Source organism: Maniola hyperantus, chromosome 7, assembly GCF_902806685.2.
Source record: "Maniola hyperantus chromosome 7, iAphHyp1.2, whole genome shotgun sequence".
NCBI lineage: Eukaryota > Metazoa > Arthropoda > Insecta > Lepidoptera > Nymphalidae > Maniola > Maniola hyperantus.
Window position 1 is genome coordinate 13,180,667 of NC_048542.1, and position 15,656 is coordinate 13,196,322.

The 15,656-nt window shown below is 35.2% G+C and overlaps 1 protein-coding gene across 1 annotated transcript in view; it reads right to left on the minus strand.

The window, feature by feature from the left end:
• Nucleotides 1-8,371: 8,371 nt before the first annotated feature.
• Nucleotides 8,372-15,656, minus strand: part of LOC117983518 (uncharacterized) — a 46,746-nt gene continuing 39,461 nt past the window's right edge. The window contains exons 7-8 of the mRNA XM_034970086.2: nt 10,985-11,119; nt 8,372-8,629 (exon numbers count right to left, since the gene is read on the minus strand). Coding sequence (XP_034825977.1) covers nt 8,502-8,629; nt 10,985-11,119 — 263 coding nt within the window. The 3' untranslated portion in view covers nt 8,372-8,501. The remainder of the gene's footprint in view (nt 8,630-10,984; nt 11,120-15,656) is intronic.

Below are 15,656 nucleotides of genomic sequence, written 5' to 3' on the forward strand. Positions count from 1 at the left end.
TCGTCCATTCGAGATATTTTGAGCTTCCTTTGCAAAATTGGAGTGTAGATTAAAATTATAGTATAGTGTATTGTTAAAATTTGTCCTGAGAAATAAGATAAGGTTATAGAGACAGTGTGTTCGGGCCAGCGGCGGTTTAATGGTGAAGTACCCAGATTATTATATTTAGTGTAAATTTTGAAAGTAGTTCCACAACTTTTAAGCTTATAAAATTGATTAACCGGTATACCTAGAAGAAATAGATCTAGAAAATAATCTAGAAGACCAATATCATGCTAGACGTAGACAATGGTCTCAACCCTGGGCTTGGATGGAGTGGACCACGGGTTTAGCGTGTGAAAATTTCATATTATACCTAATCACCGCATTGTGTATGCATAGTCGCGAGAAGTGGGGGCGCATTGTGAACCTCGCGAGTAGGTTTAAATTAGAAAGAATATACCGAAGTGTTTTAACTAGACAAGTTGTGTAACTAGGTTCAGATGTATTTAGAATAAATACTTGTGCTAGATTATGTATATAACCGTGTGTACAGTGTGTCTTTAACTTTATTTCGTTTTAGAACTAAATTTAAGAAATTGATACTCTCTTAAATTTTATGACATATTATGTGTGTAATTGATTGTGAAATAAACTGCGCGGCCGTAAGGGTTTTTATAGTTTAAATGATTTCGCTTTTCCCTTCTAAATAGATTGGCCTAGGAAGCGAACATTTGGCGGGTTTTAAATGTAACAAACACATTTAAAATTCCGTCTAAATCACAATACCAGTTTCTTTTTTTTTCTAAAAATACTCAACTGTGAGAGTAAATAAAACAACTTATTTACCAGAAATAAAAGCATTTGAGTATAAATATCATCTTTTATTTGTCACATCTTACTTTCTTTAGACATTTAATAATGGAGTTCAAATTCATTTTAGAGGTAAAACGATCGAACTGTGTGTATTTAAAAATGCCGTAGATACATGGTTCCATGTGTCGGACTCCAATATTAAATCTCTCATATTACCTATATCACGACTCTTACTATTAAGTAAAGTTCAGGCTAGTTTTTTTTCAGCAGTACACCGAATTCACAATAATAGCTCTTACCTAGCAATAAATAAGAAATAGAATAAAGTTGGCAGACTAACGCAGTCAGATGGAACGCCTCTTGTCAAAAATACACATTGACTTGTTGAGCAAAATCACACAAATATTTTGGATAATGTGGTGTGTTTTGAACTATCAGCTACCACGATACCATCACCATCATCATGAGCAACCCTCGCCGGCTCACTACTGAGCGCGGGCTCCATAGAGAACTCTCAGGTTGCGGTCTACCTCACGATGTTTTCTCTCTACGGTGAACCAAGTGATATTTAATTAAGTTGAATACATACAACTACGAAAGGCTAAAGGTATTTGTCGAGTTCGAGCCATCGAACTTCGAGCAGATGGCAGACGTTTTAACATTTAGGATATCACGACGTATAAACAGTATGCTGTGAAGGGGAACGAGCATCTTCGGGTAACGGGACAATGGGTAAACAATAGAGCAGGTACAGACCTTTTTTTTTTCTTGTGTCTTTTCTTTTGCACCGAACTTCGGGGCAAATGTGGCTGGCGAACTGTGTGACACACGAGGCATTATTTTGGAAGTAATTAATTTGATACGTCCGACGTATAAAAGTCTGGTTTTCCCCAGACTAAAGGCACACGGTTGATTCTGGCGGCATCCGGCGGTGACGAATCGGGCACACTCATACATGTCATGTCTTATCCGGCTGGACTACCCGAACGATAGGTTGGCCAACCTATTACATAACTGAACAAATATATACATATATACAAATGCCATGGTGCTGAGGCTAGCTTCCGAGCTCATAAAAATAACCTTGCTCCCATACAAGGCAATTGAACGCTTCGTAGCGAAAAGGGTAGTCAGCCGAGGCCTCGATAACAATGGATAAAGGCTAGTTTCTAGCGTAGGGACTCCCCCTGCCTTAAGACTCGTCAGTCGGTTTAAAGTGATGGCCCAATCTGGCTAAATACACATGCCAACTGATTTTCCTCACTACCAGGTCGTTCTAAACTAGCTGATCTCTCTCCCAAAGGGACATTTTGAGAAGTCAAATGACTCAAAATAGTAGAATTAATTGGAATAAGCTTCATGAGCAAACTCGCGAAAACCTGGTAGAAGGTCAAGATGTCCATGTGTCCGCCCAACGCAATGTGCCTGGCAGATTAAATTTGCCACACGTGAGATAACATGTTATTCCGAATGCCAACAGTGTCCCTAAGTTCAGCCTAGCTATTTTGTTAAATTTCCTCTCTATATAGCCGATCATTGAAAGAAGCAGAGACGATCACCGTACCATCACAGTGTCTGTCAAGAAACCTAGAGGGTACTTCCCGTCGACCTAGAATCATGAAATTTGGCAGGTATGTAGGTCTTATAGCACACACAAATCCGAAAACCGTGAATTTGTGGTTACATCACAAAAAAATATATACTTACTAGGGATTCTGTGGTGCATGCGACTAACATCTTGTATATACATACAGTCGATCGGTTAAAACATAGCCTACATTAAATTAAATTGCTCTGAATTGATTTGCACGTAGGTAACCCTAAATAAGCTTTCGATTTTGAATTCTCTAATTAAGTAGTTAGTAATTAGGCCAACGTACTTAAATACCTACCTCGTGCAGCGGAATTTCACCTGCAGGCCTAGCACAAAAGTTTGATAGCGACAGTGTGACGATCGCAATTATTTAAAATTAGCTTGCACTTTGCTGTTATTTGCTAAAATGAAATACAAGACAAATAACAACAACAATTGCTATTATTGAATACTAGCTGATGTGCGCGACTTCTTCCGTGTCGATTTAGGTTTTTAAAACCCGCTTTGATTTTCTGGGATAAAAAGTAGCCCATATCACTCCACCGGTCTTCAACTAAATCCTTGCAAACATGTCACACCGATTAATTTCTCCATGATTGAAGGACAAATCAATAAATCAATTATGTGTATCGTTTTAACGCCAAACGGAAAAAATAATGACTCTCGATGAGGAGTTATATTTACAGAAGCATGCTTACCGGTGTCAGATATTTCTGCTGCAACTCTCGGTCTTGATGCTGTCTTTCTGATATGCCACGGGGCCAATGTGTCAACACACATGAGGGCCCGTCCCCGTTCCCAGGAAACCAATTTGCGTTTATCACAAATTAACTTCCATGGTAGTCTCAATGAATGCTTCAATCTATGGCGCAGATGGTAAATACTGAATGTCCATCTGAACTAATTTGAGTTTTTTTAAATTAAGTACAGTAAGCAGATGAAAGTATTATACATCGGCCTTTAGAATGCCATTTCGGCTTTGTAGAGCGTTGTCTCTGTCACTCATACCTATATGACGTTTTGTCGATATCAACGACAGAGATGGTGCTCTACAAATCTGCTATCTCCTTCTAAAGGTCGATGTAAAATTTACACGGGTAAATAAAATACCACGCAACTAAACAAATTAAATACAGACTCACACAGCAAATAAAATAAATTTATCTATTGTAACCATACTGTCACAGTTTCAATAAATCCTAATAATAAATAGTAGCAGCCGAAACACAATCATTGCGACAATGCTTTCTGGTGGGCTTTTCATCGACAAAGCATTGCAAAAGCCGCAAGAGAGATGTGTTATATGTGTTTTGAAAAGGCAGTTGACCTAATTTCCACTGTAGAATACTTGATATTTCGATATTACTAGTACCTACCCACTTAACCATATTTTAAAATGGCTGATGCCTGCGACTTCGTATGCGTGGATTTAGATTGTTAAAAATCCCGTGAGAACTCTTTGATTTCCCGGGATAAAAAGTAAAGTACCCATGCAAAAAATCACGATGTTCCGTTGTTCTGTAGCGACGTGATTGAAAGACAAACCAACAAACAAACTCACTTTCACGTTTATAATAATGGGTATTCATGCGAAAGTGTGTTTGTTTGTTGGTTTGTTGGTTAGTACTTCAATTGATTTTTTGCATGGTTACTGTCAAGGACCTGTAGAGTAACATAAGCTACTTTTTACCCCGGGAAAATACATGGCTTCTCCAGGAGACCATTTTCCACACCTTTGTACTTTCATGCAGCAACAAATCATCTGATTCACGTGATTTTTCGCTATTATTGTTATACATGATGAATATTGTTAAAGATCGGAGATTAACGTAGACTAAGGTTGAGATCTATAGAGCGCACTTAGACTTTGTTCAGACTTAAGACACAGTTAAAACGAGACAGCGTTATATGGTTGGCATAAATCTCTCTCGTTTTAACCGAAACTTAAGTCTAAGCAAAGTCAAAGTACGCTCTATAGATCTCACCATAAGTATACCTACTTTTATTCTGGAAAACAATGATTTCTCACGGGATTTTTTGAAGATCTAAATCCACGCGGATGAAGGGGCGGACATTATCTATAGTATAGTTGCTTATAAAACGGCTCATCTCACAGTGCGCAAAATTTTCAATTGTTGTTTTTAATCCAATGCCATATAGGTCGTGTCATCTATGTATATTTTTATAGCAGTGTCCCTGACCTCATCGATTGTTACCTTCCAATCATTTCGAGGAATAACTTTGGCCATAATGAGGGCCCGGTTTCTAAAGCCTGTTTTACAACGTTTCCATGCTTTGTTCGAAACTTTAAAGCTATCAATTTGGACTTCGTGTGTTAAGTTTCAAATTGCTCAACTTTTTGATAGTTTATGTATCTGTAAATGTACCTACATGTAGGTATAATAATATTGCTATTTTTGTTTCATACAAAACAAATTTTTAATAGATTATTTTAATAAATCCATACTAATATTATAAATGAGAAAGTGTGTCTGTCTGTCTGCTAGCCATTCACGGCCCATCCGTTCAATCGATTTTGACGAAATTTGGTACAGAGATATCTTGCATACCGGGGAAGGACATGACATCACATAGGCTATCCTTTTATCCCGGAAAACCCTAATCCTAAAAAACCTAAATCCAGGCGGACGAAGATGCGGGCATCATCTAGTATAAAATAAAGCTATTCAATAATCACCCTATTTCATCTAGAATACTATGAAATTCCATGTAACTAACTGACTTCAAAAAAGGAGTCATTATATTTTATTCGCTGTTATTTTACTCATATAGAATACAAGTATGTAGTTACTCGCTTTATCTGCGTCTAATAAGGCTGTTTTTCAAAATCCAGCAGAAAGATTTTTTAAGAATGTTATGTACCCACACCCAGTGACATTCACGCCGTCAAGACGAATCAGTCTTCAAAATCGGTTAAACCGTTCAGTAGTTACAAGCAGACATAGGAACGGACATACATACATACAGGTCAAACACATAACTCTCCTTTGGGTTTCACCGCAGTCGGATAAAAAGTAGTCTAAGTGGTCATCGTGAAAAGTTAACTGACAGGTACCTTTCGAATTTAAAGTAATAGTAATTACATTCGTCGTAATGATCGTAAATGATATTCCTGATTTATTTCGGATTCAAATTTTCCAAACAATCTAATATTAACAAATTTGAATCCGAAATAAATCGGGTATGTCATTTACGATTACCATACCATACCTAGCATCAAATAATCACCGAATTCAAACGAACAAAATCGCTTAGAGTTTCGTGCTAAATAAATCATTTTTATTACCAATACTGGGAGGCAATACTTAAATGAAAAGCACATTTTCAATTGGCTCTGTATTCCATAAAATTGCGGTTAAAACTTTTCCATTTTGCCGCGAATTTTGTTCATGAAATTAAATTGTCAGACTGCAAAGTTTAAACTTATAAATTTAATACTCAAACACAAAATAATAGAATAATTTTTAGTATAGTCCTTGCATTTCACGAAGGCGAGTGGGTCATGCTTTTGTGTAAGTCGTATAGGTATAAGTAAGGTACAGTAAATGTGTGCGTTTGCGAGCGCTTGCTCGCGACTGATTGGTCCGACATGCATGCACACTTACGCAATGTCCGTGTGTAAAGTTCACTCGCCTTCGTGAATTGCAAGAACTGTATCAAAAATTCCTTCGATGTAAGAGTTCAGAGACAAATTGCATTAAAATCCTTTTAGAGTTTTCAAAGTTATCAATAACCTTTTTACTGGGAAGTAAAGTTATTTATTTTGAGATCTTTAACGGAGCATTCAAAATATTATTATTAGATAGGTAGGTACCTACCTAATTTGCATATTCGAAGGCTTTTCCAATTAAGATATCGATCGCTATTGCTAGAAATTATTGTAACATTGAATGTATAAATCACGTTCGTTTCATGAAACCAATCAGTCGTGTTTTACTTGGAATCAGAATTTAATAGCAGCTAGGTACGACGAGTGAGTGCTGTACTTGGAATCTTAGTCAAAGTGAATGCTTAACTGCCTTAGTAGGTACCTTTTCAAACTGTTATAATTTAGGATTTTTAGAGTTCCATACCTCAAAAGGAAAAACGGAACCGTTATAGGATCACTTTGTTGTCTGTCTGTCGGTCTCTCAAGAAACCTACAGGGTACTTCCCGCTGACTTAGAGTCATGAAATTTGGCAGATAGGTAGGTCTCATAGCAGACATTAGGGGAAAAATCTGAAAATCGGGAACTTGTGGTTATATTACACTAAAAAAATTAAATTGTGGTCATGAACTAATAATTAGTATTATCAAATTTCGAAGTAAGTTAACTATATCAAGTGGATAAACTGGGCATTCTAAAACAGATTTTTATTTATTCTTATGCATCATAGTTTTTGAATTTTTGTGAATGAATTTGTTTAAATGGACACCTAATGCAAAAAACAATCCAAATAGATAAATAAGTAGTTTTTCAAGGAGTGCCTGTTACAGACACCCAAAAATTAATAAATAAGAATAAAAAATAAAACACAACTGGACTTGGCACGTTAAATTCAAAATCTTATTTATTCTTAAAACCATTAAGTACAGATAATTTTATATTACATACATATTATATTATATTATATTATTAATTTATCTTATATCACTTATATGCGCATATATTTCACAATTATTTACATTAATCATTATTGTACTCAATTGGTATACTTTTTTATTTTATATCAACTGTAATAAATGTTCGACCTTTGAGATGTTTTCCAGCTTGAAAAATTACTGAGTATTTCAACAGCCGCCAATCACGGTGAAGCGTAATCGACGAGAAAATTCGTCTTATTATTAATTCAGTAGGTACAATGAATAAAAATATTCTGAAATTCCTGGGAATATTCCAGTAGTTATTTAAAAATAACACAATGTTATGAAGGCAACTGGAAACAAAAGTGTTGTAAAATAAAATAAAACAAAATAATATTGACATTTCTTAAAGACCTCTTTAGAAAATTAGTTACGGGACGCCAGTATACTTCCTATAAATATAAACCTAACCTCACCCATACTCAGTTTAAAGAGGTCTTAACTACAAAATGTTATTTTATTCTTTGTTGCCGATTACAAAAAATTATAATATACAATTTTATTTTTTGTAAATTTTTACCGACGTTGTTTTTTGCGCTATCTAGTGTTTAAAGGATTCAAGTAATATCAAGAATAATTATAATAATATTTGAAAATCACAAAAAAATGCAAATTTTACGAAAATATTAAGCCTACTTTTGAAGTAAGTATTATCTATTTGGTGTTACAAAACCTCTAGTTAACTTAAAATACTCGTAAATCACAATATTACAAATATTTTATATACTGTTAATTTTAATGTAGGTATTTCTTTTATTACACTTTAAAATCTCTGATAAATTCTTATAAAGTGAACAAATTGATAAACTATTTTTCAAACTTTTAATATTTTTTTATTAATTTCTTAGACCTAAAAAATTATAATTAACAACAATTATAATACTATGCGTTCATCATACTTGTATCTTATAGATTTTGTATTTTTTTAAATTAAATTACTCAAGTAGGTAGGTACATAAATTTTTCAATATACAATTTCATATTTTCACGCTCACTGACTTTGAAGTGAATTGAAGTTTGTCCGGATATTGTAAAATACATTATTAAAATAGCTAGCAATATTTACAACACACATGACATATAAATCAATTCCTAAATAAGATATTACAATAGAATGTTTTAAAACAACTGTTTTGTAAACCAAAAAAAACATGATTTTCTAACTTTGAAACAAGATATTTATATTTACAACACAACAAAATAAAATGTAGGTACAAAATATAAAATTGCTTAAGTGCTTTTGCAACATAACTATTAGGTACTTATAGGTATTTAAAAATTATACGGTTAGAAAAAAATATAGAATCTGACACGAAACAGTTATTTTATTTCTGTCGTTAGTCTATCACAGACAAAATACTTCTAGATATTGTTGATACATTTTCAAGTGGAAAACATCAATTAACATTTTGAGGGGAAAAAATATAGTTAATTACATAGCGACAATTAATTTACAACAAGACATCGTTATCCAGGCGGTCGCACATTTCGTTCGAACAAGCTGAATAACGATAATAATATTAACGAGTGCGCTAAATTCCCTCGTGTTTTCACTGACGAATTATTCCCATGCTGCATTGCGGCTGGTGTTTCACCTGGAATGAAGTATACAAATAAATCGGACGCATTGTTCCAAATAGGCCATCGAACAATCATATTTTTACGGTTCCGTGTCTGTCTGTCAAGAAACCTACCGGATACTTCCCGTTGACCTAGAATCATGAAATTTGGCAGGTAGGTAGGTCCTATAGCAGACATACGGGGATTAATCTGAAAACCGTGAATTTGTGGTTACATAACACAAAAAAATTAAATTGTTGTCATGGAGTAATACTTAGTATTTTCAATTATCAAAGTAAGATAATTATATCAAGTGGGGTATCATATCAAAGATTTTTATTTATTTTTATGAATCATAGTTTTTGATTTATAGTGCAAAATGTCGAAAAAATGCGACTGTACTACGGAACCCGGCCTCGGTGCGCGAGCCTGACTCGCAATTAGCCGGTTTTTTTTATCTAAGATAATATGACAATGACGCAGTGATGAGCGCGAGGTCTTAGGGGGGCCCCGGGTTCAATCCCCTGCAGGGTTCACTTGGAAATTTCTAATTATTCCACACAGTCAGCTGTTGGCTTTACAACAACTGTTCCTGGAAATGTTACATTTTAATCTCTCAAGATTTTATTCAATTACAATTTCATTAAGTTTGATTGAGACAAAAATGCGACTTTCTCAGAACACGACTGCAATTTATACAACTTTATTACTTTATTTAACTTTATTTATACAACAAATTTCTTTGATTTCGTATTTATATACAAATAAAATTTATAACAAGTTTCTTAATCTGGTACTACCAAATTAAATACTGACGCAATTTGTACTACAATTTAGAGGTTGTATAAAAATTCCTAGAACAAATTGGGAATAAACTACTAAGAGATGTAGAAAAGAGGACGAAACGTCGTTCACAACTCTAAAGGATTCTAAATTAAGGATCTTCGAGACGATTTCTAATTGAAAATCCGACTTGAAAAAGTACTAACGAAGAAAAGAGAGTAAAAAGCTATTTTTATAGAGCGACAAGAACAAGTAATGGAAAGAGAATAAGAAATTAAGTCAATAGTTCAAATAAATGTATTGAACTGTTTTAATGCTCGTGAAATTCTGAGTGAAAACAAATATTTTTTTACTAGCTTGTGCTCGTAACTTCGTCCGCGTGGACTACTCAAATTTCAAACGCCTATTTCACCCCCTTAGGAGTTGAATTTTTAAAAATCCTTTCTTCGCGGATGCCTACATCATAATAGCTATATGCATGCCAAATTTCAGCCCGATCTGTCCAGTAGTTTGAGCTGTGCGTTGATAGATCAGTCAGTAAGTCAGTCACCTTTTTCTTTTATATATTTAGATATGATGTTATCTTTTGAGGTACGGAACCCTAAAAATACCATCGTGTCCAGATATAATAAATGATTCAAACGTGAAACAAAAGTCTGATAAGTGCTATGAATAAAATAATTCTCAAATGATAAATAATATAGCGTCAGGTACAGAAAACCTCGAGGGAGTAATTGTACAGGTACTTTATGTTATATTTCGTACCGTTATATTTAAATGTGATTTATAGAATATTGCTATTTTATTGTAGAAGAATAGCCAGTGCATAGCTTATGCTATGTAAAAAAATATATATATTCAGATTATAATATCATGTAACATGAAATATCATAAGACGTAAATTACATAATGAGCACTACCTACTTCTGGTCAACATCACTGATTTTCCCTCTGACCGATCTTTCAAGAGTAAGTTTGGCATGGCAACTAATATAAAAGCACGTTCCATATAACAGGTAGCCGTTGGCAGATATGCCAAGGAGGACATGGTCAATGATTAACTGACCTTTTTTACTCACTTCGTGATTGCGAACTTGTTATGTAACAAAAGTTGTATAACACGTTACTTAATCCAGACTCGTCATAATCGTGTCGGGAAGTACAGCGAAGTAATTTGTTCGTACTGTTTCGTACAAATTACTCCCATGCAGTGAACAGCAAATCATAGAAACCGTGTTTCAAACAATTGGTATTTGAAAGTAGGAGTTACAATTTTACGTCTGTTAGTCACGTAACATCGACTAATTAAATTAATTAAAATTAACTATATTCAAATTAATTAAACCTAAGTAACAACATCGCAACAAAAACATTATTTATGAATGTTTCGTGCTGTGCGTCAAGTCTAGCCGCCGCTGTCGTGATTGACCAACAGCTTAAAGTGTCAATTACGAAGTAAAAAAACAATCAATTCAAAAACGCGTGCGGTAGAGTATTAATAATGCATCGCCTACTACGTTAAAAATTTCGTTACATTATATTGTAGCGTACGGAATATTTCTATGCTTTGTCGTTCGCTCCTATGCGTGATAGCATTGAATACTCACTCTGTACAACGTGTACTGTGACTGAAGCTGCTTTAGCGTTGGCTGGAACGCATGTGTAGTTGCCGGCATGCCGCGGCTCTGCTTTGCCGATAATTAGCTCGCTGGTCTGCCTTCCGTTGTGGACGCTTACTCCATCTAAACAATAATATAACTTAAGACCAAGGACATACGTAGCAAAATTCTGTACTCGCAAATCTAAACACGGAGTTTGAGTATAATGTTGATACATTAAAATATTGCTGTTCACATAGCTGGCTCAGTAGAGTCGGGCAGTAGATGAATGTTAGAGAAAAAGGGCCACTCGGCTACGGCTTTAAGCGACACGGCCGGGCTAGAGATCAAACGAACATGCGAAAAACCAAAAGGAGCTCGAATAAATCCGAATGGTTTTAGCGATCGGACCAGTCAAATGCAAGTCTAACATAATAATCCTAATAATATTATAAATGTGAAAGTGTGGATGTTTGGATCTTTGTTATTCAATCACGCAAAAACTACTGGACGGATTTGGCTGAAATTCGGAATAGAGATAGATTATATTCTGGATTAACACATAGACTACTTTTTATCCCGGAAAATCAAACAGTTTCCGAGGGATTTTGAAAAACGTAAATCCACGTGGACGAAGTCGCGGGCCTCAGCTAGTGTTCAATAAAAAATTGCCGGATTGGATGAGCTTGACCGACATGTGTAGGTATAACAACACTTTAGCGCAATCATTGCGGGAACAAGAGGCCGAAGAAAATGGCCGCTCCGTGCCGCGAGCTAAAACATGCACGAACTAAAAACCTTTCAAGCTTGCAAAGCTTTGCAAAGGTATGATGTTACTACCTACTCGTCAAATAAAACTTTACTTTAGAGAAGTTTCGATCATGAGTAATCATGATCAACCCGTCGCCGGCTCACTACACAGCACGGGTCTCCTCTCAAAGTGACAAGGGCTTTGGCCATATTCTACCACGCTGGCCATGTGCGGATTGGTAGACTTCTCACACCTTTGAGAACATTAGGGAGAACTCTCAGGCATTCAGGTTTCCTCACGATGTTTTCTTTCATCGTTATAAAAATGGATATTTAATTACCTAAAACGCACATAACTCCGAAAAGATAGAGGTGCGTGCCCGGGATCGAACCCCCGACCTTCGATTAGAAGGCGGACATCCTAACCATTAGGTTATCACAGCTTTTTCGATCATGAGTATAGCAATAGAATACTTGATAGTATCTAACAGACAAAAAAGTCTCACTCCGTTAAGACGTTGAAATAAAAAGCGACACTTGTAACGACACAATAAAGCGCAATTCAGCTCGCATAGCGCTGCGGCCTTAAATTGAACAAAATGCCTCTAAACTCGACTTTAAACTCTTCACGTGGATCCCGTGGTCAAGTGAGCCTGGTGATATATAAATTCATTAAATACGAGTATAATATATATATATTTTTAATTATTCATTATAAGCGCACGCTTGACCACAATCACATCTGGTGGGAAGTGATGATGTGGCCTAAGATGGGACGCGTTTGCCTAGAAGGTCCCTATTCACTCTTGTTTTAAACATACCTGGATTATAATTGGCAGGAAACACTGATCTAGGAAGAGTATTCCAGACCCTAGCTATGGTAATATTACTGGGTAGGTACTCATATTTTGGTTGGTTATTTTATCCCTCAACCACGCTACAACGAAACAACGAATTGACGTGATTTTTGCTTGCATATAGTTAAAGACCTGGAAAGCGACATTGACTACTTTTTATTCCGTAAAGTCAAGGAGTTTCCAAGGGATTCTTAAAAACTTAAGTCCACGCGAACAAAGGCAAAGGCATTAACAAGTATCTACATCATAACAAAATACAATACATGATACAAAATTGTCTAAATTGATAGGTATAAGAATTTTCTTATTCCATTTTCTATTTTGGTACAAATTGATGGTCTTCTATAAATATCGTTCACGTTATGTTTAGAGGCTTTATTGGATTAATGAAGGAAAATATCGGAGTTATTACTCGACTCAATATAATATATCAAGGCTTGTTAGACGTGGAATTATTATTTTTGTTATTATAGGAAATACGCAGTAACCTAATAAACCTTGAATTACATTGTGACGGCATCTTCATGTACAAGTTCCTAATCTATCTATTCCCCCATCTAGTTTATGAAAGTTTACTTTAGGAGATCCATCATAATATGATACCTAATCCTCCATACTAATATTATAAATGGATAGCAATATATGTATTTAGATTTTAGACCTGGCTTTTTAGTTTAGTTTTGATATTGCATACAACAGAATTTGCCATAATATAACTAAACATTCGGCTACAATTTTGTTCTACGTGGTCAGTACCACAATAATAATTTTGACTAATGCAACGGTGTACATTTCAAAATCACTCACTAATTTGTGTATGAACCCAACAACGCATGACTATTCAAATTGCAATATTGAAAATTTGTATACCGAATTCTGCTTACCGAAACCTAACAATCAATAAATCTGGTTTGTTGTATAGTCGTGATCTGGTTACGATGGCGTATAGTGATAGAACCAAATGACACTTTTAAATCAACATTAGATTAATTAGTTTTCCCACATTTTAGCATTGTTGGAAGAAATCTCTCCAGTAGAGATAATGTTGTCATTAATTGTGCACGTCTTTCAATTTAGTTTCAAGTTATTGCATGAATAAATAAATGCTGAATTAGTGTAGGTATGCTGAAGGCGGCATACCTATAACTCGATCATGAATACGGGATTTCATCACTTAGGCTGAGATCTATAGAGCGCACTTTGACTTTGCTCAGAGTTAAGATTGAGTTAAAACAAGACAGATTTATGTGAGAGTTATAGCTCTGTCTTGTTTTAACTCTGTCTTAAGTCTAAGCTAAGTCAGAGTGCGCTCTATAGAGTGCACCCTTAGATTTAACGATTTTATTATCAGATGTTAGTAATGATAGGGATCAACTGCTTAACGGGCACGGAGGAAATGTTAAAGCCTTTGGGGCCTCTAAATCCAGTTTTCAGTAAACCAAACGATTCTTGCAAGATGGCATGCCATTTTCCACGACTATGTCTTTTAATCACACAACAACAGATCAACGTATCCACGTGATTTTTCCACCGAAAAAATAAAAAGTGCTGTTTCTCGTTCTGTTTGTTTTAACCCTTACGAACATAATCAAGACAGTTTATAAAGCGTCCCTCGGGCTAGTGCCTACAGACATTAAGTTCATTGAACTTAATCACATTGAAGCTAAGTAAGCCTTATTGTGTATAGGGTATAACGAAATAACAAAGGAATGCAGATTAGAAATACCTACCCTTGAAAATAATTTTCCTTAAAATAAAACATCAGACGAATGATTTGTAAATATTTAAATCTCTTAAGACTCGCTATTGCTATTGTTGTATAATTTAATTTTTACTGTAAAATATTTAGCTATGAGCTGGCTACGAGTAGGTATTATGGTTATAATGTCGGTCTTATGGGGCTTAGGTTCATTCCCGAGCACACACCTCTAACTTTTCGGATTTATTTGCGTACAATTAAATGTGAAGGAAAACATCGTGAGGAAACATTCATGCCCGTGAGTTATCCATAATGTTTTCAAAGCTGTGTGAAGTATGCCAACCCGCACTTGGCCAGCGTGGCGGACTATGACCGTAGCTCTTCTCATTTTAAAGGATACCCTCGCTCAGTAGTGAGCCAGTGATAGGGTGATGATGATATCACTACCCATATTATAAATGCGAAGGTTTTTCCTTAACCTACGCAACGGATCGACATGATTTTGGGTTGTTCCGTATTCATCCTATGATATCTCATCCTATTAGGTACCTATAATGTTCTTTACTCGTCCCAAACCGATTGCATGTAGATATATAGTTAAATTGAGCTATATATAGTATAATACCTGGAGAGTGACATAGGCGTATTCTGTATTATCCCAGAAAATAGAAGAGATCCCATGGAATTTTCAAAAACCTAAATCCACGCAGGCGAAGTAGCGGGCATCAGCTAATGGAATAATAAATATTAAAAGATCTTTCTCGGCCAACTCTTTGGAAACGAAAAAAGACGGCTACCTTTTGTCTCTCGTATGGATGTTTTATGAGAAAAAGCTATGATTTATTAATGCTGCATACATCACCATACAAATTGCATTAGCAAGTAGAATATTGAACAAAACACTTTTTATCGCATTACAACTACAAATTATTTAAACATACCCATAAGATGGGTTTCTAAAAAGATTAAATATTTTCATTTTTCACCATTTTAATACGTTTTTATTTAACTCGCTATCTTGTCGGTCTGTTTCTTTGCCTGTTCAACACAAGTTTTGTAATCGATTTCAAGCTACGATTAGGTACCTACTTCCCGACCTGGCTTGATTTAGACAAAGATTGGAACTGGATGTGATTTTAATTTGATTTCTTCTTTGTTTCATTTTCAAAAATCTGGTGGATAATGGTAGTGCTATTAACTAGCATAAATATTAAGTACTAGATGATGCCCGCGACTTCATCCGCTTGGATTTAGGTTTTTGAAAAATCCCGTGGGAACTCTTTCATTTTCCGAAATAAAAAGTAGCCTATGTCACTCTCCAAGTCTTAAACTATACCTAGCATGGGTATAGTTTAAGACACTAATCACGTCAATC